The following is a 26315-nucleotide window of genomic DNA, read 5'->3' as shown; positions in this document are numbered from 1 at the left end:
CCTAATACTCCTCATCCAAGCCATATCCTTTATTCCTCCCTGGGCCAGTGAATGAGTTAGGATGTGGAAGTGTGTGGGTGTGGCATAGGGAAGAAGGGGTAGGCAGGGACACAGCCATTTTCCTGATCTCATGACTGACTGCATTTGACCATCAGTAAGTCCAGGAGCAAGGAGCTCTGGGGATGTAGTGGTTAAAGCATTTGACTGCTAACCAAAAGGTCAGTAGTTTGAACCCAGAAGCCACTCTACAGAAGACGGATGAGGCAGTCTGCTTCTGTAAATATTTACAGCCTTGGAAACCCAATGAGGGTCACTATGAGTCAGAATCCACTCAATAGCAGTGAGTTTGGTTTGGTTTGGTTTAAGTCCAGGAACAGTCAAGTGAAAGAGCTCTGTCTCCTGGAGACCTCAACCCATCCAACAGCCACTGCTACATGAAGAACTCAGGTTTCTGAGATGAGCGTTCTGTAACTCAGCTACTGTTGTGTTATTACTGGCCATTAAGTCAACCTCATGTATGAGACTAGAACTGCTCCATAGGGTTTTCAAGGCTGTGACTTTTCCAAGATACCTCTGAGTGGATTCAAACCACCAATCTTTAGGCTGATAATCAAGCACTCAACTGCTTGCATTACCCAGAAATTCCACGTCAGTCAGTTATTACTGCATACCAAACACAAAACCTCCATGGCAAACATGGAGATAGATAAATACATACATACATACATACATACATACATACATACATACATAGACAGACAGGCAGGCAGATAGATATACCAGAATCAGCATTTATTTCTCACTCGTGCATCTATAGACCTGCTAAGGTTTGGCTGATCTGGTTGGCCTCAGACTGCAGGTTTGGCTCAGGTCTGTTCCATACATCACTCTTCTGGGAACAGTGAGTTACATAGGACATGTTCTTCTATGGCTATGGCAAGAAGCTCCCACAGGGTACATAGAATCACCTGGTGCTTTTTATGGCCTCAGCTCAGAAGTCCCCCTCTCACATCCACCCTCATTCCACTGTGAATGAGACATGGAGTAGACCTGCAGCCCACTCTGATGCTGTACTCATTCACTTGCACTTGTTCACATCCCTCTCACCTCATCATTGCATCTTGGGGATAATTCAAACCATCACTTTCTGTTGTTTTATTTTGTGAGGGTCATTAACTGGCTTCTTTTAAAGTAGAAACTCCAAGAAACAATCAATCAGAAATCACCACTAACCACTGTGGCACAAAATGGTTTGCTGAGGTCAGACAAATGAGAAATTCAAAACCCAGATCCACTAATTTTGAGTGATCTTGGCCATATACTTAAACTCTGAGTCTCAGCTTCCCTGTCTGTAACAGAACAGCAATAATACTGAATGACGCAGACCTACTGGTACCCCTCCCATATTCCCTGGGTCTTTACTCTTTCTGCCAGCACCCACATCTCTTTCCTGGGGACTTTCTATGACTGCTGAGGCCCCTTCTGCCCATACACATAGCAGGGAAGAAGTGCCAGGTAGATAAAAACCCCAAGACTCCAACTCCTCTGCAAAGTATCTCTATTTGTGAGCTCTACACTGTCTCCCAGAGTTCCCCAAAGGAGCTGGCCTATATTCACCCACAGTGGTAACTTGCTTGACAACATGTCTTCTGTGGGCTACCTTCTCTTCCCTCTCTCATTCCTCAACTCCCTACTGGTATATTCTGCATTGATTTCCAAAATTCAAACCCAAGCAAAGAAAAATACCTATTTTTGTAAAGATTAAATGAGAGAATGTGTATAAAGTCCCCAGACCAACACTGGCCTACTGCTGATCCCTGCTTCATAAAACAGGTCTGTAGATGCACGAAAGAGAAATAAATGCTGATTCTTAATTGCCATGGAGGTTTTGTGTTTGGTATGCAGTAATAACTGACTGACATGTGGAATCTCTGGGTAACATAAGCAGTTAAGTGCTTGATTATCAGCCTAAAGGTTGGTGGTTTGAACCCACTCAGAGGCATCTTGGAAAAGTCATAGCCTTGAAAACCCTATGGAGTAGTTCTACTCTGCACACATAAAAAATATTTACTGCTTCATGCAACTGATACACCATGCAATCCTCAGCCTATCTGACTATGAGACCAGAAGAACTAGATGGTACCCGGCTACACTGTCAACCACTCAGAGGCAGATCTATGTAGGGGATCCTGGATAGAGAGGGAAAACAATATGGAAAATCAGAATCGTTTGGGGGGGAAAAAAAAAAAAAGGACCAGTTTTGCTGGTCTGATAGAGCCTGGTGGAACCACTTAGACTATGGCCCCTAGCTGCCCTTCAGGTCTGGAATTGAACCCATTCCTGTGGCTTCCAGCCAAACAAAAGTCAGGCATATGAGGTGAACATTTACACTAGGTAGATACACTCCTTGGAGAGAACAATCATGGGAGAATAGAAGGGCTGTGTATGCACAGGGAGACAACTCAGGGGGCAGGACAGCACAGAAGGAAGGACACAGGGAAGAGGTAACTATGAGAAGTGGGAGGGGAGCTGTTGCATTCTGGTAAATTGTAGTCTATGTTATGAAACTGTGTGTGTGAACTGCTGTGTGGAAGGTGAATTTGCTCTATCAACTTTCACCCAAATCACAATAAAAATAAATAAATATTTACTGCTTCACAAAAAATAATTTGAAAGTAGGAGCCGTGTTATGCACATCTGACATTAGCTCCTGTCTTTAAATGTTGTCCTTTTGCTTTCTGATGCTTATAGTGGTATACAGAGGAGTCACTGAGACAAACTGCTCTTCATTTACAATATGTTGTCTTCTGGGAAAACCAAAGTGCTGGTCCCACTGCATGACCAGTTTGGGTCCAATAATCACTGCTTCACTACCCCTACTGATTCCCTCCCTTTTCCCCAGCCTGATGAACTATCCAACCAGTGTTTTAAGGGCTTTCCCCTTTTTTTTCCTAATGACAAAGGAGAAATAAGCTAGGGCTGTTAGGATCTTTACTGCATTTTCTGTCTTGACCTATTATTTGTGTATCTTAACTACCTATCCCTTTCTCTAAAGATAAAGTTTCTTCCACTTCTGACTGGGGTAATAAAGACATAAACCGGGCCAGAATTTGATTTCCTGAGCTGACCAAATGCTAACACAGGAAAAAAGAAAAGGAAAAGACAAAGAAAGGATGGCAGCTTGCCCTTCCATAAGGAAGGGGTTAATGCCTCCTCTAGAACCCTGGCAGGTATCCTGTGGGGGCTAAATGACAGAAAGCCCCACTCAGCTCACCTGGGCCTCCACTTCAGGGCTCTGGAGGGTCCACCATGAGACAAAAATATGCATGTGTCCAAAGTCCTCTTTGGTGACTACAAAATTTAAAACCTGGGAAAACCCAGGGAGGCCCAAAGGAAATATGGACACGATGCCAAGAGAGACTTCAGTCCAAACAAATATATTTGGGAGAAATTAGAACATAAACAGGCCAGTAATTGGAGATAGTATCTCACTGACTCAGAATTAGGCTAAGAAAACCTGAAAGCACAAGCTATCAAACTGAAGAAAATGACAGCATTTTCTGAATCCTTAACACTTGACTGGGCTACATAATAATAGACTCAATTGTCCTCAGTGCCCAAGTGTTTAGAAGGTTTCAAGCAGGAAGCCTGAGAAAACACATTTTTCTTCCAAGACTCTGAGTGCCCCTTGGTGAGGAGCTCTTAAAACTGTTAACGTGATACATCCAATTTCTGCACACGTGTCAGGGTTCTGAAGACTATATAAGAAGGAAAGCTAGGCTTTGGGTGTTATGAATATTGGGTTGTCTTTGTATGTGTCTGTCTAGCTGTCTAGCTTTTGTGTTACGAACCCTATGTTTTCTCTTCCCCCTGCCTCAGGACATTTGCCCACAGGAGCTGTCTCTGGAACCTAATGACCATCAGGAAGTTGAATGGGACTATAAAAACCATCTAGGGCAGCCTCTGAATTTTCAGATGAAAAATTTCTTTCTCTGAAGTCCAGAGAGGGAGTGTGATTTTCCCAAGGCCACACAGCATCTGGTATCATCAGGAAACCAAGGGTTCTGTTTTATCACTGGTGGAGGTTATAGGAAGTTTGGTCACTGAAATGCCATAAAGCTTGGTAAGCACCAACCATGGCTCTGTGGCAGAGATAAGCGAGGCTGGGCAGGGCCTTGGACAGCTGTCTCCTTCCCACCTGCCTCATTACCTAGGCAGGGTCTTGGCACCAAGTGACATAGCCCTCTCCAAAGTCCATCAAGGGCAAATAGTGCTGTCTACTCATTAGAATTTGGAAAGCTGGGATTGCATAGAAGGGTGGAGGGTGTTTAGGATCATTTAGGATATGGCATGGTACATGCAGAAGGCAGAATCAATCAGCACTCACCTTCATAGCAAGGGATCAGTGTCCTGCCTTTGGCCTGGAGGTTGGATGGGATGATGTAGCAGAAGCCATGTGGCAGGATATGGTCTGTTTCATAATAAATGTTTTTCCAGCGATGGGCACAGGCCTAAAGAAACAGAGAGAGCTTCAGAGCAGGAATGTTGGCCCCAAGAGGTTGCAAAGCAGACCCCTGGGAAAGCCAGGTTGTTCTCTGGAAGAGAGAAGCAGAGGGCCAGGAAGCCATCCCTTCTCTTGGTCAGCCACACCTTACAACAACCAGTGTCCTGAGCATTAGAAAACTGCATGAACAAGATCAGGCCCCTGTTCTCACACAGTTTTGATGCTCCTAGGAGGAGACAGACAATAAACAAATATATGAATACATGAGAGAATGAATATAGCTAGTGCTAGAAAGGAAAGTGACAGGGTTATGGAACAAAAAAATTGGCAGTGGGAAGGATGGTTTTCATCTGGGGGTCAGGGAGGGAGAAAGAGCCAACCATGCTGAGCACACAGGGACAAGTGGACTGGGTGGATGGAGTGTCACGTGCAAAGGACTCAAGATGAGAAAGGCTGGGAGGTTCAAAAGAAAGGCGGCCACTGAGGCTGGTTTTGAGTGAATATGGTAGGGCAAGGGGGCCTTGTAGACTATGAGACAAACTGTAATTTTAGGGTATATGCAATGGGAAGCCACTGGAGAGTTGTAAGCAGATGAGTGGCATGGTCTGATGTCCACCTTGGGAAACTAACAGCTGCTATGTAGAGACTGCAGATAGGCAAGGGTAGAAGCAAGACTACAGGTAAGAGATGATGCTGCTGGCCTGGACCAGGACAAAGGCAGTGGAGATGAAAAAAGGGGTGGCTTCAGGATGCATGCTGGAAGTAGAAATGATGGGAGAGGGGGAAAGGGAGGAGTAGGAGACCAAGTGCAAACAAGACAATCATCCAACACCCAGGGGGGACCCTTGGGCCAGAATGGGCCTGCTGTGCATGCCTTACATGTGCATGTACTCATTGATTTGCTCATCACATATTTATTAACCACCTACTACACATCAGACCAGAAGGCTGGCGGTTAAAACCCACCAGCCACTCTGCAAAACAAAGACTGGACAATATACTTCCATAAAGATTTACTGCCCTGGAAACCCAATGGGGGTCACTATGAGTCAGAATCAACTCAATGGCAGTGGGTTTGGTTTGGTTTGGTTTTATGTGTCAGACACTCTGTGAGGCACTGAGAATACAGCAGTGAAGAAAAAGCCGTGGCCCTTCTCTTGGATCAGGCTGAGGGGGGGAGAAAAAGCTGAGAAGGCAAGAGGCTCCTTCTTGGACCACCATCAGGCATTTGTGATGTCCACCCACTGACCCATGCTTTCAGCAGGAGGCCTGCATCAAATGTCACCTTCTGTTAGAATCACCTGGAGGCTTCACTAAAACACAAATTGCCAGGCCCCACCCCAGCAAGTCTGCCATAGGGTCTGATAATGTGCCAGGTAGTACTGCCAGGTAGTACTGAGGTTGCTGGTCTGCATGCATATTTTGGGGAACTCTAGTGTCACTTCAGAGCCAAGGGTAGATTGAACCATATAAAATTATCATCATTTGACTATTTTTACCTACAAAAATTCTCCAGCATGCATCTCGTTGTTGAGTACTCATAGTAACCCCGTATGGCAGAGCAGAACTTCCCCATAGGGTTTTCCTGGCCATAATCTTTATGGAAGCAGATTGCCAGGTCTTTCTCCTATGGAGCCTCTGCGTAGGTTTGAACTGCTGACCTTTCAGTTAGCCAATGAGTGCTTAATCATTATGCCACCAGGCTCCTTGGCATATCAGTAACTAGAAGTAAAATTTGTTGACGGTTCTTCCTTTGATGTTTACATACAACAAAATGCACAAATCTCAAGTGTACCATTTAATGAGTTTTGGCCAATGCACATGCTCATGTAACCAGACCTCTAACATGATGTAGAACATTTCCATCTCACCAGAAAGTTCCCTCAGGCTGTTTCTGACAGCTGGTCAAGAAAGCCTCTCTGAGGAGGTGACATTTAAGCAGAGACTCAAGGAAAGTGAGGGAGCAGCTGGGTGGAAATCTGAGGGAATGTTCAGGGCTGAGAGCCCAAGAGGGGCAAGAGCTTGATGTGTTTGTGGAGATGAGATGTTAAGGGTAAAAAGACCCTTTGGTCAGCTATCAAGAGCAAGCCTCACTGGCAGATATCGTACCGGGTGCCAGCAGCAGGAATAGAGACCTGGATCATCTGTCTGCCTCATCAGATGTGGCCCTGGTCTGTGCTCCACCCACACAGAACACACCCAGCCTTACACTTGGACATAACAACCACCCCAGATCCATGTGCGAGTCTCCACACACCTGAATAGCCACCACAGGGCTGAATGGAAGTTCACTCAGAGGCCATGCATGGGCCCAGCACACCGCGTTTCCTGTGGAACCACTATTCGTTTTTGTTATCAATTCACGTCACTCTGGCCAATGAACGCATTTTCTTAAAATGTCACATTTTAAAATAATCAGTTTTTAACATCTTTGTTTGTTTCCTCCAAACCCACTGTTTCTATAAGCTGTTAGATTCAGCATCTTTATGGTCTGTATTTGATGTTTTCAGCAACTCTGGAAGATGAAGAAATATCCTTAGAATTCTCATTTTCCATAAGGGAACACTGAGAATCAAGGGGTGCTTTGACCTACACAGCAGAGCTAGTAAGTGTTGTTAACAGGGCTAAACTCCATGATGTCTAATTCCTCCTTGCCTCCCCAGAGACATCTTAAAACTCCCAACTCCTGCCTAAGAAGTCATCAGAACCCACCACCTGAGGCAGGTCTGGCAGCCGTTTATTGTTGTTGCACCCTTCCCCACAGGTCCCAGGACCCCTGAAATAACCATTCTGGGGGAAAATGGAGCACTCAGCGTCTCAAGTGAGTAAGGGGGCTCTCCAGGGCCTCGTTATCCCTGATGTCGCTCGGTAGTAAGATCACTGTCCACCACCCTCTCTGCTCCTCCCCTTCAAGGCCAGCCACCAGCAGGGCCCTTGACAAGGCCACTCTCTGTCCAAAGACAAAAGAGGACACACTCAGAGTGACCCTCAAGACCTGAGCTTGCACGTACTCTGCCGCTTCCCCTATGACCTTAAACTACATAAAGCAATCTCTTGTGATTATTTATACTGAGAACCACCATCATTCCTCCCCTCCTTGGTACTGTTTTGTGCTAAAACAGCATGTTTCTCATGGACTGAAATACAATGGAGCAAAGAACTATTACAATATATCACTAAACAGAACATCACTAAACAGATCATCACTCCATAAAAACAAAAAGGAAAAAAGAGAGAAAAAACTGTTGCTGTTAAGTTGATTCTGATTCATGGAGACGCCATGTGCCACAGAGTAGACCATAAGGTTTTCTTGACTGTAATCTTAAGGAAGCAGATTGCCAGGCCTTCTTCCATGGTGCTACTAGGTGGGTTCAAACCACTAACCTTTAGGTTAGAAGTTCAGCACAGAACGTTTTTGCCACATAGAAGTCTTAGTAATTCCATACTGCTAAATAATTGAAAATACAACAAATAATTGAAAGTATTTTTAAAAAATGTTTAGTTCTGACTCAATTTTGATAGGTTACACACGTAAACCACTTGATATTATTTAATTAGCAGATAAATTAACACTCTAGCTTATGGATTCAAGGCACCCTGGTGGCACAATGGTTCTGTGATCAGCTGTTAGTCACATGATTGGTGGTTCCACCAAAGATGAGACGGTCTGCCTCTGTAAAGATTGTTGGTGGTGGTGTTGTTATGTGCCGTTGAGTCAGATCTGACTCACAGTGACCTCTCTTCCTTGGGTTTCCGAGGCAGTATCACTACGGAAATAGTTTGCCCAACCTTCCTTCCAAGGAGTGGCTGGTGGGTTTGAACCACCACCTTCTGGTTAGCAGTCAAGTGCCTTAGGCACTATACTACCAGAGCTCCTGCAGCCTTGGAAACCCTAAGGGCAGCTGTGCTCTGTCCTATAGGTTACGACTGCAATGGATGGGTTTTATGGAGCTGGCAAAGCCCTTGGCTTCTAGGCCTTCACATGTTTTACTGCAATTCTGTGCTGGAGGCACTGAAAGAAGAGGTGGATGTTTATAAGAATGCAGTCTCTCACAGCCAGATGCACACTAGACGCTTACAAGGAAGGGTTTGCTGCATTTGCTGTCTAGTTTATTGTCTCCTCATTTTATTAAGCCCCATGAATTGTTTAAGGGGTGACCTTGGAGAATTCCAAGAATATCCAAATACTGAATTTCACATTAAACTAAAATTAAGGCATTCTGTGAGGTAAGAGATCAAAGTGCCAAAGGCAGGATCATGCGGGGGAAACATAGAACAGTGTCTCTGAATATAAATTATATTTAGCCCTGATTATCACTGTAGATCTATAATGTGTATCTGTATATTACAGATTGACATGTTAATTAAAAAAAAAAAAAAATCCTAGGGACTGTCTGAAAGCACTAATAACTCTGTCCATCTCTCCAAATGAGTTCTGTGGTGAGGGAGAAATAGGGGAAGAGCTGGGAAGATGGACAGAAAATCGGGAGCAATCTTTGAAAATAGCAAAACTTGCTCAAATGCCACTAGATCCCAAATAGCTGTAAGAAAGACAAAGGGTACAGCAGCATCACCTCAGATCTTAGAATCTGACCTATTTCAATTTATAAGGATTGCTTTTCCTCCCAAAAGATGAAAAAGAAGAAGAAAATGAACAATTCATTTCAAAGGTCTTTTCTGTTGTCTAGAAACAGCATGTCCTTCCTGGGGCGGGAGGGATGATGGGTACTAGAACTCCTGCTGATTCAACCACAAAGGCACATCAGTCCCCCACTACACCCAATGCTTTCACCATATACAGACAGCCAGAACTTCTATCACACCTCCAGGTCTACATCACACAGCCTGAGCCGGACCCTGGCTGCTGAGAGAAGTGTGGGATGGGGAGCGGGCTGGACACAAAGCTGTAAGACGTCAGGCTTATGATGCCCCAAGTCCCTCAAGAAATTCCCTCACAAAAGAGAAGCAGCAAGGACCAAGGGAGACATGAGGAGGAACATGTGGGGTATGAGGAATGTTGTTCTGAGAATGTTCCCCTAGCAAAAATTCATGAGATGTAGACGGATGACTTGTGTACTGTTATTCATATGCGATGCCTCCAGATACTTACTGGTGGAGCCAAAGAGCTTTGTAACACTTGCTCAAGCAGGGCAGAGGTCCAGCTGAGCAGAGCCAAGGGGAAAGAGAAGAGGCCTGTCCTCAGGGGGCTGAGAGCACCCTGTGGGGCTACAGCCAAGAATAGCTCAGAAAGCTGTCCTGCGCTAAAGAAGGGAGACTTTGCCTACATGCTTTCTGATCCTGATCCTGAGTTGTAACCTATTACTTCTCTTAAAAAGAAAAAAAAAGGTGTCTTGGTTCTCTAGTGCTGTTATAACAGAAATATAACAAGTGGGTGGCTTTTTTTTTTTGTTGTGATTTGGGTGAAAATGTACAGAGCAAGTTCACTTTCCGTACAACAGTTCACATACACTTTGTCTCATGACATTGACTACAATTACCCCAATGCAACAGCTCCCCTCCAAGTGGGTGGCTTTAACAAATAGGAATTTATTCTCTTACAGTTTAGGAGTCTAGAAATCCAAATTCAGAATGCCAGCTCTAGGGGCTGGGTGCATGCCCCTCAACCTTGGACCTCAGCTCTGCCTCCTGTTCTAGGCTCACTGGAGCTGGAGGCATCTCTTAACATAGACAGCTATTGGCTTCTGAAGCTGACAAACCCAAGATTGGCAGGTGAAATGGCACAATCCCAAAATCGGTATGCAACATGGCAGGCTACTGGTTCAAGTCCAGAAACTAGAGATGAAGACTCGGCCAAATGCAGAATCCAGATGTGCCAAAAATCTAGAGACCTTCCTCAAAACTTCTCCTCATATACTGGAAGCAGACCACACTCCAAAGGCAGCTACTTAGCTGCTCACAGATTCCACCATGGAGGTGATTATAATCTCATCATGGGGAGTAACTACATCCAGCTGCCTAGCCACTCAATACCATGGTCCAGCCAAGTTGACACTCAACCTTAAATACCACACCAGGAAACAGAGTAACAGAAGTCAATGCAAAATGTACCCTGTGGCTTTGAAAAACTGGGCAAAGCGGTAGAGATGGGAAGCAGTGAAGAGATATGGGCAGCTCTGATGTGTAGAAAGGAAATGACAAGTAGATAGAGCTAGAGAACACCGTTTCCACCAGAAATAATCTAGGAGATGAAATTATTTGTTGTCTGAGGCATGGAGACTGATGAAAAGCAGAACATCAAACTTGATCATCTGGAGTTGCCCACCCAGGCCAGAAAGAAGCACTCAGTGCCATGCTGGGTTTGGTCAGTGGTTACTGTGAGAAATGATTTTGTTCCTATTTCTTAAAACATCATTTGCACACTGGGTGTGCTGGGTGAGAGTGTGAGAATGGAGTGTGAAAAAATTTTCAGTAAGTCCCAACTAGTAACTGGAAGTGTTAGGCTCTAAACTCAGGCTGCTCTGTCTAATCCATTCCCTGATAGCATTGTTCCCTAGGCGAACATGAAAGGACCACCATGCCCATGGAGCCTAGACTGGCAGACAATAAGCCAACATCTTGCCAGGCCGACCAATGCCCTAGGTCTTGCTGGAGCTGACTGCTGTGTCCACGGTCCAGAAAATGCCATTTGTCATTGGGACACTTCACTCCCTGTCACAACTTTCAAAATTTTCCCCTCTGTTCTTCACTTTGAAAGCAGCACCTGATGCCATTTGCAAATAGGCAGACATGCTACCTTTGTTGTCTTCAAACCTAACACTATGTTCTTATGAGGCCACCCTTGAGGACACGGGTCTAATGCACCACACTCCCAGGCATCCCTCAATTTCTCAAAAGTGTGTTTGTATGACACAAAACTTTCTATTTTTAGTTTTTAACAAATTAATACTTGCTTCCCAGCAAGCTTTGGCAGGTAGTATTGAGAGATCAAAGAACAAGCAAATTGATATATGTTGTTTTTGTTGTTGTTCTGTGCCGTCGAGTCGGCCATGACTCATAGCGACCCCTCCTAAGGCGGTATCACTACGGAAGTAGATTGCCCAACCTTCCTTCTGAGGAGTGGCTGGTGGGTTTGAACCACCAGCCTTCTGGTTAGCAGTCAAGTGCCTTAGGCACTATGCTACCAGAGCTCCTAATTGATATGTGTTGTTGTTGTTGTTATTTGCCGTCAAGTCGGCCCCGACTCATAGCAACCCCTCCTTGGGTTTCCGAGACAGTGTCACTATGGAAGTAGGATTGCCCAACCTTTCTTCCAAGGAGTGGCTGGTGGGTTTGAACCACCACTCTTCTGATTAGCAGTCAAGTGCCTTAAGCACTATGCTACCAGAGCTCCTAATTGATATATAAGGCCTCCAAAATTTAAATATGGACCAGGTGGCCACACTTTATATCTCGTTGTCAACTGTCACCTCTAAGGGACATTTTACAGCATTTCAACCTCACGGTTCCATCAGTCATTTAAAATCAGTCACCAAGAGAAGATGGCAACTCATTTGGTTTCCAATTGTTTTAGCATTGACATTCAGGTCCTTTATTGTTCAAATACACTTTTAGGTTCTACTCCACTCCTTGAGGAGATCTCCTCAGACACTGGAAGTGAAAAAGGATTGAAGATTTGGTCTCTGCTCCCAAGTGGCACAAAAAAAATTATACACACAATACAAAGTAATATAAATTGAGTTCCTAATGATATGAAAGGCACTAAGGTTATTGCAAGACAGCCCAGGACAGGAGCATCAGGTCCGCCTTCATGAAGAAGGCAGAGCCTAAACTGAAGAGTGAAGAAGAGGGTGAGGACAGAATGGAATTTGGACAAGCTTTTCCTAGCAACAGAGCACATGTGCAAAAAACAATGAGGAAAGCGGATGCTGTCAGATGCCCCTCTTTCTCCAGCACTCACATAGAGTGTCTTATTAAATGGATGGTTCAGTAATTGGATAAAATATGGGAAAAAGAGCCTAACATGGAATTTGGAATTAATTAGAAGACAGTCATCTACAGCATGATTATCCACAAATGCCCTAGCTCTGCCTTCTTGGCTTTCTTTGCTAAATCCTTCCATGATCCTCCTTGCCATCATGTTCCCAGAGACAACACCTTCTTGACACCAATTTGCAGGAACATGGAGCCCTCTGCTATGCCATCTGAAATAGAGGTCTCAGCCACGTAGTGCTGGCTAATGCCTCCAGGCTCTTAGGAAGATGGTGTGCTGTGCTGCCACCAACCCACCGCCTCATTTCTTTTTTTCTGAATCGTGACATCAGGCCGTCCTTTGATTTACATAGATGGATCAGCTTCCTCCTCTACTTTCTGCAGACTGACAGATAAGTGTTCTGTCCTTTAGGGGCCAAGCCATCCAGTCAGGGTCAGGCAACTAAGTCTGGAGGAATGCAGAGACTTGGAGAGGGTCCAGAGCCAGACGGCGACAGTGATTAAAGGATGGGAACGGGGCAAATGGAGGGCAAGAAGAGGGAGACTTGACAGGACCTACAACAGTTCTCTGTAGGGAAGCCTTTCAAGGTTCAAGACAGCATCCAGCTGCTTCCTCCCGCCCACCAGGGCCTGTCCTTAGAGGGAGATGCTACATTTGTGCTGAGAAAGAAGGTGGAATTTAGATTAACAGCTTCTGCCCTTGAGAATTTTAACACAAAAGTGGAATCCTCAAATAGGTGATGGAAACATGTTGCCTAGATCCTCAAGAAAAGGAAAACCTGTTTCCCTAGGGATAAAATAATACATAGAAAGCACTCAGTTTTACAGTATGGAGTCCAAAGGAAGCCCTCAGTAAGTGGCAGCTAGTGGTACTATTTTTCCTTCTCAGTCTTATTTATGCTTTTAAGCATAAGTCAATGAATGGCAAGAAAAACGTCTATGAAGTCAGACACTGGTTATCTCAGCAGGAAGGGAGGAATGAGTGGGAAGGGGAATGGGGGACCTTCTCAAGTGTGAGGAAAGGGGATGCATGAGTGTATGCACATGAGAAACTTAACCACACTGTACTCTCAAAATCATGCACATTAAGCACTTTCATTTTATACTTCAACAGAAAAACTTTTTAAGAAAGAAACCCAAAATTGAATCCACTCCTGTGGCTTCCAGCCAAACAAGAGACAGGCATATGAGCTAAACATTTACATTAGGTAGATACACTCCTTGGAGAGAATGATCATGGGAGAATAGAAGGGCTGTGTATGTACAGGGAGACAGCTTGGGGGGCAGGAGTGTACGGGAGGGAAGGGCACAGGGAAGAGGTAACTATGGGGAGGAAGTGGGAGGGGAGCTGTTGCATTGTGGGAAATGGTAGTCAATGTCATGAGACAAAGTATATGTGAACTGCTACATGGAAAATGAATTTGCTCTGTAAACTGTCACCCAAATCACAATTAAAAAGAAGAAGAAAGAAACCCTAATGTCTGCCACAATTAGAAATTCCATTTTTTTGTTGAGTCCAATAAAACCTTCTGCAGTGACAAAAATATTCTTTCTCTCATTGTCCGGCATGGTGGTCACCAGCCACAGGCAGCTACTGAACACTTGGAAGTCAGCCACTGTCACTGGAGAACTTAATTATTAATTTAATTTTGATAAATTTAAATAACTACATGTGCTGGTGACTTTCTTATTGGACAGTGCAGCCTTAAGCGATGGAGAGCCTCAAGGGCAAAGACATCTTTTTCTTTACATCTCCCCCAAAGCACCTAATGGATCAGAATATGTCATATGCACTTTGGGAGTCAAATAAATAACTAATTAAAAAGATATATATACATACATATATATATATATATATATATATAATATACTGCATAAAATATAATACTATGTAAAAATAAGTAGGAATGAGTTACAGATAGAGACAACATGGATTAATCTCCAAACTATTATTTTGAGTAAAAGACATCATAAGATTCCATTTATATGAATTTCCAGACACATAAGCAATCTGTGATAATGATAAATCATAATAACTGACTCAGCAGAGAAGGGAACAGACAGGAAAGGGACACATGAGAACTTTTTGGGAAAATGGAAGTATTCTATATCTTGATGGTGTGATGGCTACACAGGTATAAACAATTATCAAAACGCAAAACTGTGCTCTTTAAATCCATACAACTTATGTAAATTATACTTCAATTTAAAAAGACACAAAAAATACTTACGTAATGAATGAGATTTACAAAGCATTTTTCATATACACTTAATCTTCCAATTTTTAATAGCCACATATCAGCACCCTGAGTCAGACATTATTGGCATTTGACAAATGAAGAAAATAAAAACATTAGTCATTTGTCAACCTAGTAGACTCAGAATAGGCAACTCAGAGTCATGCCCTTGTCACCATGCCATGCAACCTTCCTAATGGAGGAAAGTTCATTTATTCTCAGAGCACCCCCTCTTCCCATCATGCCCCCCTAGAGACCTTACCAGCACGTTGCCATCAGCCTTGGGCTGCCTAGCCAGGCTCACTCCCATCCACTCATCATCCCTGTCCTCCCGGCAGGTCTTCCCACAGGAGGTGCCCCGATTTCTCCCTGGCAGAAAAAGAGAAAAGCCATACTTGAGTTAAGGAATAATGTTTATTGGATGCTTTTCCAAAGATGGCACAAGCCCAAATGTTTGTCCTTAGCCCACAAAGAGTTAAGGAGCTTGCAAAAGAATATAAATCAACTTCACCACTATGTACACTGTTTGAGTCAACCAACTTTTTCATAGCAAGACTTTCTGAAAGAAGGAAGTAGTACCTTGATTGATGTTCCAAAGCAAGTGCCTTAATTAATTCTATTTATTTATTTATTTATTTTTAATGTACCAGCAACAAACAGTTTGCAGACCAACCAGTTTCAGCAGCACTAGAAAACACCTCTCTAGGGTCCCTACCCCTTTCTGCTAAAGAAAATCATGACAACTCTTCATTAAAAAAAAAATTAGATCTTGATGGGAAAGGGTTATGAAGAAAGTGAGGGCTTGAAGTGACAATTAAATTAAATATCTCCCAAGGAGGGGTTGCTATGAGTTGGATATGACTTGATGGCAATGAGTTTTATTTATTGAATACCTACTATGTGCCAAGCATAGTCCTGTGTATTTACCTCCATTATCTCACTTAATTGTCTCAAGATAATCCTTGTGAGGTAAGTATTTTAGTCCCAGTTTTACAGGTGAGGGAACTGAGGCCTATGAGACTATGGAACATTTCTGATAAGTCCCAACTAGTAACTGGAAGAGCTGAGCTCTGAACTCAGGTAGATCTGTCTGATTCTCGCCACTGGACAAAAGTGAGATTTTTAAAACATCTATCGGATTATATCTTTCCCTACTTAAAATATAAAACCTGTGATTGCTTTTAATGGCCTTCCCTTTGTACACAGGATAAAATCCAAATACTTTACCCTGACTTGCTAGGCCCTATGTGATGTAGCCCCAGGCTAGCTCTCCAACCTCATCTACTCTCCCCTTGATCAACACTCCAACTACACTGTTCTAGCGCTGACATACCACTTCCTCTGCTTGGAAGCTCTGCCTCCCCTACTTGCCCAGTAGTGTGTAAAGGTCACTTCCCCTTTCCTGACCCTCCAATCTAGATTAGATCCATTACCCACCTCCCCTCTGGTCTTCCCTCTCTCAATTATTTGTTTTAATGTTTCTCTTGCCCACTAAAATGCAAGGCATTTTACAGAATAGCAAGAACCTTCTTTGTTTAATTCACTATTGTACCCCAGTGTTTTGTAAGTAATAGGTCCTCGATACATATTTTTTAGATAGATGGATGGATGGGTGGATGGGTAGATGGGTGGGTGGGTGGATGGATGGATGAATGGGTGGACAAATGGACAGGTGTGTGAATGATGGTCACCCTGAGAAGAAAAAGAGGAAAAAGTAAGGGTGCAGAGAGAGCCCATGTCCACCTTGGCAGTGATATCACCCACATTCTCAGAGAAAAAGCTCCACCCACCTCGAGCCATGTCCAGTTCGGTGCATCTCCGGTCTGGGTTGGTGTGGACACGGCACTTAAACACAGCCCCAGGGGATTTCACTGAAGTGCTGTACTTGGAATCTGCTTTTGGTGCACCCACAAGGACCCTGCACATCAAGAAAAAAGCACATTCTGTCACAACCACAGCCAGGAAAGGTGAGGCAGATGGTAAAATCTTCACTCAATCATGGGGTTCTATCTGAATGCTCACTGTAAAACCATACACCAGCATATGTGTGTGTGTGTGTTAGGGTGAAAGGGAGCTCCTAAAGTGAGCCTGTAAGATCATCTCCAGCCACGCTGAAAGCTTAAGGAATGGATGCAATAAACAACTAACATAGGGTTCCTACACAGAATCTATAAAAATAAAACTCCTAAAAATCAGTAAGAAAAAGACAGACAAACCAATAAAATAATGGGCCAAAGACTTGAGCAGGTACTTCACAAAAGAAAATATCCAAGTGGCCAATCAACATCTTAAAAAAAAGTACTCAACCATATTAATTATTAAGGAAATCCAAATGAGATACTACTTCACACCTACCAGAAGGCTAAAACCAAAGATATGGAAAACGCCAAGTGTTGACAAGGATGTGGAACAACTAGAATTCTCCTGTGCTGCTGGTAGGAGTGTAAATGTTACAACCACTTTCAAAATCTGTTCAATGGCTTCTAAAAAAACTGAACATATGCTTACCAGTATATTCCATTTCTAGGAATATACCCAATAGGAATTTATACATCTATCTATCTATCAGGAGCTTTGGTAGCATAGTACCTAAGGCACTTGACTGCTAACCAGAAGGCTGGCGGTTCAAACCTACCAGCCACTCCTCAGAAAGAAGATGGGGCAATCTACTTCCATAGTGATACTGCCTCAGAAACCCAAGGAGGGGTCGCTGAATCAGGTCCGACTCGATGGCACATAACAACAACAACAACAACATGTATCAGGAGATGAATAAAAATGTTCACAGATGAATACGTAATAGCCAAAAACTAGAAGAAACCCAAAGATCCATCAAAATAAGAATGAATATATAAATCATGGTATAAGTTCCCAGGGAAGCAGATACAGTCACACAACAGAATTCTATACAGCAATGGAAACTAATGAGCATTATCCAGTTGCAACCACACAGCTGTCATAATGTACTCACTGTCTGATTTCATTTACCTAACATTCAAAAGCAGGCAAAATATAACTGTGATGGTAGAGGCCAGGACAGTGGTTACCTCTGAGGAAGAGAAAGGAATATTTTGATGACAGAGAGAGGGTTCCTGGGGGTACAGCTAAAATTCTAATTTTTAACCTGAGTAGTATTTATACAAATGTGTAACAATTCATTAAATTGTATACTTCTAATATGGCTACCTGTTTGAATGTATGTTATTTTTTAACTCAAAAAGATTTTTAAGTGAATTTTTTAAAAAATGAGAACTATAAAGATGCTATTTCTCTTCTACCTCCCTTCCTTCCCTTGCCTCATGAACACACACACTATGTGCATTTGGAGGGACAGTGGAAAGCAGCAGCCACAGTGTGAGTCCACAGATGGTACAATATGCATTCAGCTACTAACTGAAAGATTGGCACGAGGAATAAAGGCCTAATGATCTGCTGCTACAAACATTACAGCCATGAAACCCTAGGGAACAGTTCTTCTTTGCAACACATGGGGTCGCTATGAGTCAGAATCAACTCAATGACAGCTGGTTTGGGTTGTTTTTTGGTTTGGGGTTTTGTTTTGTTTTTGTTTAGCAGCAGTGCGGAATTACAAACTGAATCCCATACCCCAACACAAAGCAGGGATAGATATTTTGCACACAAGCAGGGTTAAGAACAATCCTTCATCTTGAACAGATAAGCTGCCTTGGAGGTGGGTGTCCTAGGCTGGAGAAAGAGAGCAAGAACATGCCAAGAAGATAGAAAAGATAAGTTCGGGTTTGTGTGAGTACAGAACATGGGGGGAAAGATGGCAGTAAATTCCCCTCCAAATGTTACAAAAACAATTTTGACCTACGGTTTTATGCATTGTTTCCGGAAAGTAGTCAACTGGAGATCTATAGCAAAGAACACTAAATACCGCCCAGCAGGCACAGTTTGTGCTGAGCTATGAACCATTTCGAAGAGGACTTGTACAACAAGACTTTAAACAAAATCCACACTGATTTTCAAAGAATAGGAAACCCTAAGCTGCTGCTCAATGACATTATAAACTGCTCCATATCTCTAACTGCCTGGAGTGGGGATGCAACTCACTCATAGGGATATTAGGCACATTATAAAATATATCCTCTCCCACATGCCTGGGAATAGAATGCATTGTCCATTGTGTATCTTGGAAAAGGCATCCAGCAGGGTTAGAATGAAACTACAGCTCCCTGGGCATATGGGAAGCAGACCCAGGCTCCCCCTCACTCTGCCCTCAATGTCACCTACATCTTGAGATCTCGGTTATTCATCCAGTCATCCCTCTTTGGACTCAGAATGGCATTGTTCCACAGCAACTCTGGCTGGGCAAAGGCAGTGGACAGACAAGGACCTCCAGATCACACAACAGGAGTCTGAGACCCTTAAACAGGACTTCAGCAAAGGCTGGCAGATATCACAAGGGAAACAAACACCAATCTGGCTCAAGACACATGCTGTTGAGATTCATAGGAAGTGCCCTCCAGTGCAGGCCCTATCTTAATTCCCACTGCCCATGAGCTTCACATCCACATGAAGGAACTATGAAGGCACAGGGAGCGAGAGAGAGCCACCCCTTACTAGAGAGCCTTCTTCTGGGTCAGTCTTAGATGCTCTGTGTTTAATTCTCAATGAGGGAGAAGCCCTGCTGGGGTATGAAGGGAGACTGGCCTTTAACAGTAAGGGCACTCCAGCCCTCTATGACCCCTTGGCAATGCCCTGGAAGCCGTCACTCTAGGTTTTTGTTGGGCAGCTAGTGTCCCTCAGTTCTCACCATGTGGGCTGCAGCAACAGAATTCCCAGTGAGAATAAGGACAAACAATTCCAAGCAGAAGGGCCTGGAACACATAGACCTCTAGAAATCTCAGCAAGCACTATAGAGCACACTGCCTCCATCACCTACCCAAGGCAGTAGGGCTGACCCTTGGCTGATCTAATTCAAATGCATGATGGCACCCAAAACAAAACTTCAAGGAGAAGAAAGGCACATGACAAGATCAACTTCCCCCACACTTCTGGGGCTAATCTTTAGAACCACTGAGGTAAGTGGTTCTATAACGCCAGCTGTATTTTCACAGATGAGAATTAACTGCTGAAACTGTCCATTCAAACCAAACCAAACCCACTGCCATTGAGTTGATTTCAACTCATAGCAATCCTACAAGGCAGAGAAGAACTGCCCTACAGGGTTTCTAAGGCTGTAAATCTTTAGCAGACTGCCTTATCTTTCTCCTGCAGAGTGGTTAGTGGGTTCAATCCACTGACCTTGTAATTAACAGCCAAATGCTTTAACCACTGTGCCACCAGAACTTCTTGAAACTGTCCACCAAAACCATAAAAATCAAACCCACTGCCATCAAGTCAATTTGACTCATAGCAACTCCTCCTTGGGTTTCCAAGGTGGTATCTCTATGGAAGGAGATCTTCCAATCTTCCTTTCGAGGAGTGGCTAGTGGGTTTGAACCACGAGCCTTCTGGTTAGCAGTCAAATGCCTTAGGCACTACATTGCAAGAAATAGGGAGCATAAAATCTCTCCTCCACTTGAAAATTCCAATGGGACAGGGCTGGGTCCAAAAACTCCCACCAGATCTAAGCACAATAAATAAATGCCACTTACAAATCATTTTATAAAAATCACAAAAAATAAACAAGGGGGAGAATTCATTATGTGGAAGATAAGGGACATGGCCACAAGAAACAACAAAATGTTCTCATACTGAACCTCCCAAACTGGCACCAGAATCTGTTAGAAATTTCTGACAGGACCACTGCTCCAGATTCACAGTCAGGAATTTACAGGCTATCCAAGCAAGAATGGACGCTAGAGAGTTTAAATCCCAGGCACTGCTAGTCTAGTGCCAAGACTGAGAAAGGCAAAATTCATAACAAAATCTAAAGTAGAAGAGCGATCTGCTGAATTATTTTTTTCTTTCCAAGCCCAAGGTACCCAGTGGTTCTAATAACAATGACTGGCTCAAACCCTGACAACGCACTGGTTCAAACTTCTAATTAGTGGGTCAGAGAAGGTTTTCCCCACATCCTGTGCCATGGAGCCTGAGCAGTAGATAAGGGGCGTGTGGGTACACGTGTGCAGGACGCTCCTGGGGAGACACTGGAGAGTAGGTTGTATCTCTGTGTTTACAGAACACCGTGGCTTCCTCCGCAGCCTGGCGCTGCTCTTTACCTAGGCCGCCGTCCAGCAAGGCTGCTGCTACAGGCCAGCTGATGAACGTCTTTCTGAAGTTAACTCAGCTGGCTGCTCGCCAGACCTATCCCAAGAGATAGAGGAATTACAATGGCCCAGAGTTCAGGACAAGCCACTGAAAAGATGCCATCTGCTTTTTTTCCTCTTTACTCTCTGAGACATAAAAAGACATCCCAGCCACGGCTTCAAACATTCCCTGATATCTTCCTTGGCACTATTAACAGGAACATGACAAGATGTATCTCTCCTCTGGACAATTACTGTATAAAAGGGCCCAAGCGTCCCCAGCAATAAATCATCAGGCTGAGCTTCACCTTTGATTGTTACTCCAAGTGTGGTCCTCAGACCCACAGCATCGAGGACACCTGTGAGCATGATCGAAAAGCAGACTCTCAGGCCCAACCCGCAACCTACTAAATCAGACTATGCATTTAAACAAGCTCTCCAGGTGATTAAAGGAGGCTGAAAAGTGCTCCATAACCACCTACGCTGAACAGGAATGACAGAGTTCAGTTGGGACCAGGATGAACAGATCATCCCAGAGAAGTGAGGCTCTCCTACTGCATCCCAAGTTAAAGGTGGAATCAGACTTTAAGGTCATTTTAGAGACCTCTCATTAACTGAGAATTCTGGATTTCTTATCACCATGTACAAGGGAAGGGAAATGGCCACAAGAAACAACAAGCTGTTTCTCTACTGAGCCCCCAAATTGGCCTGAAAACCCTGGAAATTTCAAACAGGGCCACTTCTCAGTGGCCAGATTCACAGACAGGAATCGGCAGACTATCCAAGCAAGAATGAAACTTCTCCCCCTAGCCTAACACCAAGAATGACAAGGGCAAAATCCTTATCAAAATCAAATTCCTATCAAAAGAACAGCCTATAACAGGCACTTACAGTGTACAGGGGCTGGGCTAGGCTCATTACTGACAGCATCTCACTTAATCTTCACAGCAACTCTGTAGGCACTGATATTTCCCCCATTTTACGGGGAAACAGGTAGCCAGAGAAGGTGCCCAGATCTGCCCAAGCCCACAAAATGTGTTAAGTTCCCATGCTGAAGCACGACCTCAGGCAGTCAAATGGAGGGCCCATTCTGCTTTCTACACATTAGCCAGAACCACACATTTTAAAACTAAAAAAAAAAAAAAAAAAAAACCACTGCCACCGAGTCGATTCTGACTCACATGGACCCTCATTGGGTTTCCAAGGCTATACATCTTTATGGAAGCAGACTGACTGCCTCATCTTCCTCCTGCGGAGCAGCTAGTGGATCTGAATCACAGACCTTCGGGTTAGCAGCCAAATGCCTTGCCCACTACACCACCAGGGCTCCTCATGCATCTTAAAGTGGAAAAGGAAACCAACAGGTAACAAGACCCCAGGTAACAAGACCCCTCTCGGGTGCCAGACATTCACACTTGCGACCTCGCCTGAAAATGGCCATGCAGGCTTTGTGGGCAGCCTTGGGTTAGGACTTTGATGTGGAAACTCCATCACATCAAATGACAGACTGGGGTTTGGAACAGATCCATCAGGCTCAAGGGGCCCAAGAGAAATTTCTAGGAGCTCTGGTAGCATAGTGCCTAAGGCATTTGACTACTAACCAGAAGGCTGGTGGTTCAAACCCACTCACTCCTCAGAAGGAAAGTTGGGTAATCTACTTCCATAGTGATACTGCCTCGGAAACCCAAGAAGGGTTCGCTATGAGTCAGATCCTACTCAACAGCAGTGAGGTTTTTTTTTTTCTAAAAGTTTGCATTACTAGTTAACCAGAGGTTTGCCTCTCTTTTGAGAAAGACACTTGCCTATATGGAAATGTGGGCCCCTCTGTTCTTTTGCCAGCACCAGTTATGTTCACAGGTGATCTGATTTCTTTCTCCAGGCAATCCTGCTAGGCAGTTTCTTACATGCCTTTTACCCAGGGCTTTGAACTGCTTCATTCCGGTTCGACTCCCTGCCGAGAAGATGCAGTTCCACCTGGATATACTGAATCAGAATCTACATTTTAATAAGATCCCTAGGTGATAATTATGTATACCATAGATCTGGGGTGGAAATGCAAATTCTCAGGAGGGGATCAAATTGGAATGAACCAGTTTGAGAGCCTGCTTTCATGAAAAGCATCTGGATTACATGCTGAGCGTCAAACGGTAGGTAAGAAGCAGAGCTGGGATTTGAACCCAAGGCACCCAAGTCCAAAGGTGTGCTCTTTTCTGTTCCATTCAACTCCTATTGTGACAGTTTAAATGTCCTACACTTAAATGTCTCATGTTGGGCTGTTAATAGCACCATTTGTCCAATAAGGTCATTTCCTCAGTTGACCTGTGAGTCACCCAGCTGGCTGCAATGGCTTTATTCTAGCCACCACCCTGCTCTGAACCCATCTCTCACATCCTGAGAGCAAAGTGCAGGTAAATTCCCTGGAGAGCACAGCCAGAGAGGGCTGAGCCACAGCTGCCTTCCTGGGGAAGGCTCAGAACTAACCATGTCTCAAAGGCTCCCTCCCTCCCCACAAATGCCACAGCAGGGATTCCGAGGGGTGAAATTAAGCCTGGTCAAGGATAGCAACTGGGGATTAAAAATCTTAAAACCATTATATTTGCTTTCATGCATTTGATCCGAAAGCCAAAGCTTCCCCAAGGACCCACATTTCAGTTCCATGAGTTGAACTCAATCACTGTGTGTCTGCAGTGATGAAGCCCTAGGAATTGCTCCACATTCCTTACTGGGCAGAAAAGGGCTCAGGCTTGAGCAGATGAAGAGCTGGTACCAGGAGAACCATCTCTGATGGCTCTGATGGCACAGAAGATTTCATCCCCAGAGGAAACCAATGGTTGCCAACTGGAGCCAGGGAATCTGAAAGGCCTCAGAAGTTCCTCATTCTACCTTTGGGGGATAGTGTCACCTGGATTCTTTGAGAGCAAGATACTCAGGGAGGTGAAGAGTAAGGACTACAGGCAGTGTAACTGGGTTCAAATACTCCCTCTAAAACTGACATGCTGTGTGCCCACAGACAAATTTCTTAACCATTCTGAACCTCAGTTTTTCTCCCCTGTAAAACAGGAGGAATAGAAATATACTTAATAGGGGTTCTTGCAAGGTTTAAATTAAGTAGTGTTTATAAAGCACCTACCATGGTACCTAGTGCAAAGTAGGTATTTAAGAAATGTTAGAATGTTAGGCAGTCACCAAAACATCTTGGCACCAACTTCACCCCGCTTTACCTCTTGGCAGTAGCTCACAGATCTTTAGAACCCTGGTCCACTGCTTGGCAGGAATTTATTAAGACCTTCAACTGAGATAACAGAAATCCAGGGATGGCCAGGATGCTTCCACTGCCAGTAGTAGTTTGCAAAGGTAGCCACAATTCTCCACCCTCCCTGTAGCCATGTCCTTTTCAATGTGAATTGAAGGTTCTTCTATCAATAATGATAACTAGAGTGTCTTTTTTTCTCTGTCCTTCCAGCCCTGTAACTTGCATTGGTCAACAGAATATGGCAGAGGACAAGGTTTGATTTTCAAGCCTAGCCTTTAAGAGACCATGCATATGCTAATTGTTCTCTTGGCACCCTACCCAGCTACCATATATATATATATGTATATATATATATATATATATATATATACAAGCCCAGGCTAGCCTGCTGGAAGATTAGAGGCACATGGAGCAGAGATGAGCCAGCCCCTCAGACTACCCAGAAGCTACCTACATATACATAAGTGAGCCCAGCTGGAACCAGAAGAACCACCCAACTGAACCCAAGCCAAACTGCCAACCTTAGACTCATAAGCTAATAAATGGTAGGTATCTAGACCACTGAGTTTCATGATGGTTTGTTGTGCATCAATATTGTGGTAATAGACTGCAGATGTAACATGAACTTTAGGCATGCCACTGCTGAAGGAAACCAGGCCATGGTACCTCCATCACCCACTGACTGCTCCTGAGTCCAATCCAAATATCCAACTCTGCAACTGAGAACTGTTGCTATGGCTCCTCTATCTACCTGGTCTCCTTTCTTCCTTAACACCTACCAGGACCACAAACTTTTACTGAAGTCCCTAATATGAGAAAGGCAGGGTAGGTGGAAGAAACAGTCCTGGAGGAGGAACAGTTGCACCCAGGAGCATGCCAGCCCCTCTACAGGTGTGTGATGAGTTCTCCACTGGGAGATCTGTGTAAAAGCCTGTTGGTTCTTAGCATTTTCTTCTCTAAAACAAAGAGGTCAATATTTCACATTATGATTATGATTATGATTATGATTATGATTATGATTATTTTGCTAAATTCTCACTACTACCACCACCCCTTGCAACTGTAGACCTACCTCCTGGATTTGATCTGGTGCCTGGAATGGCAGCCAGAGCTCCCCGTTACAGGGGTTGCCTCCCACTTGCTCTCTGGCTCTGCAAGAGCAGACAGAAGGAAGGATACAGATTTAGCACCTACAGTGCCACAGTCTGCAATCAAATGAGCCATCATAGATCCTTTTTAGAAGCAGGCAGGGTATAAGTGAATCCACGAAAATTCAGATTTAGGTATTAAAAAACCCAAAACCAAACCCATTACCATCAAGTTGATTCCAACTCATAACAACCCTTTAGGGCAGAGTAGAACTGCCCATAGGGTTGCCAATGCGACAAATCTTTGCAGGAGCAGACTGCTTCATCTTTCTCCCAAGGAGTGGCTGGTGGGTTTGAACCGCCAACCTTTTGGTTAGCTACCAAGTGCCTTACCCGCCAGGCCACCACAGCTCCTTAAATTTAGGTTTAGCAAGACCAAAATTTTACAAACCACATATAATTAAGACTGTATCTTATGTAAAAGAATATTTCATTCACTTCTATATTCAGTGTTGTTATCGTGTGCCATCAAGTTAAACTCCCCCATATGATTTCACAGGCTGTAATTTTTATGGAGAGAGCTCTGATGGTGCAGTGTTTAAGGCACTCAGCTGCCAACCAAAAGACTGGAGGTTTGAACCTACCAGCCCCTCTGCAGGAAAAAGATGAGGCAGTCTACTCCTGTAAAGATTTACAGCCTTAGAATCCCTATGGGGCACTTCTACACGGTCCTATAGGGTCACTGAGTCAGAATCAACTCAATGGCTCTGGGTTTGGGTGGTTGTTTTTTTCCCCCAATCTTTATGGAAGTAGATTCCCAGGTCTTCTCCCCCATGAAGCTGCTGGTGGGTTCAAACCACCAACTTTTCTGTTAGCAGCCAAGTGCTTAACCATTGGTACCACCAGTGTTCCTTGTATTCAATGCAGACACTCCATATTTTGATAAATGAGTGCATCAATAAATGTAATGAAAGTAAAGCTCTCAGCATCTAAAGCCAACATGAAAAAAAAAAAAAAAAACAGTATCGGGAGTCAGATCAAAGTAATAACAGAAATAACTACTAATAT

The 26315-nt window shown here is 44.0% G+C and overlaps 1 protein-coding gene across 1 annotated transcript in view; it reads right to left on the bottom strand.

The window, feature by feature from the left end:
* ITGA9 (integrin subunit alpha 9) overlaps nucleotides 1–26315 on the bottom strand; it is a gene marked incomplete at its 5' end in the record, with an annotated part of 538072 nt that overhangs the window by 499106 nt on the left and 12651 nt on the right. Inside the window, 3 exons of the mRNA XM_007945751.1 lie at nucleotides 4388–4511; nucleotides 14954–15060; nucleotides 16482–16609. Of these exons, the coding sequence (XP_007943942.1) occupies nucleotides 4388–4511; nucleotides 14954–15060; nucleotides 16482–16609 (359 nt within the window). The remainder of the gene's footprint in view (nucleotides 1–4387; nucleotides 4512–14953; nucleotides 15061–16481; nucleotides 16610–26315) is intronic.

The sequence above is a fragment of the Orycteropus afer genome, unplaced genomic scaffold (assembly GCF_000298275.1).
Source record: "Orycteropus afer afer isolate SDZICR_OR568_19922 unplaced genomic scaffold, OryAfe1.0 scaffold00142, whole genome shotgun sequence".
Classification (NCBI taxonomy): Eukaryota; Metazoa; Chordata; class Mammalia; order Tubulidentata; family Orycteropodidae; genus Orycteropus; species Orycteropus afer.
This window is presented reverse-complemented; position numbering and strand designations above follow the sequence as displayed.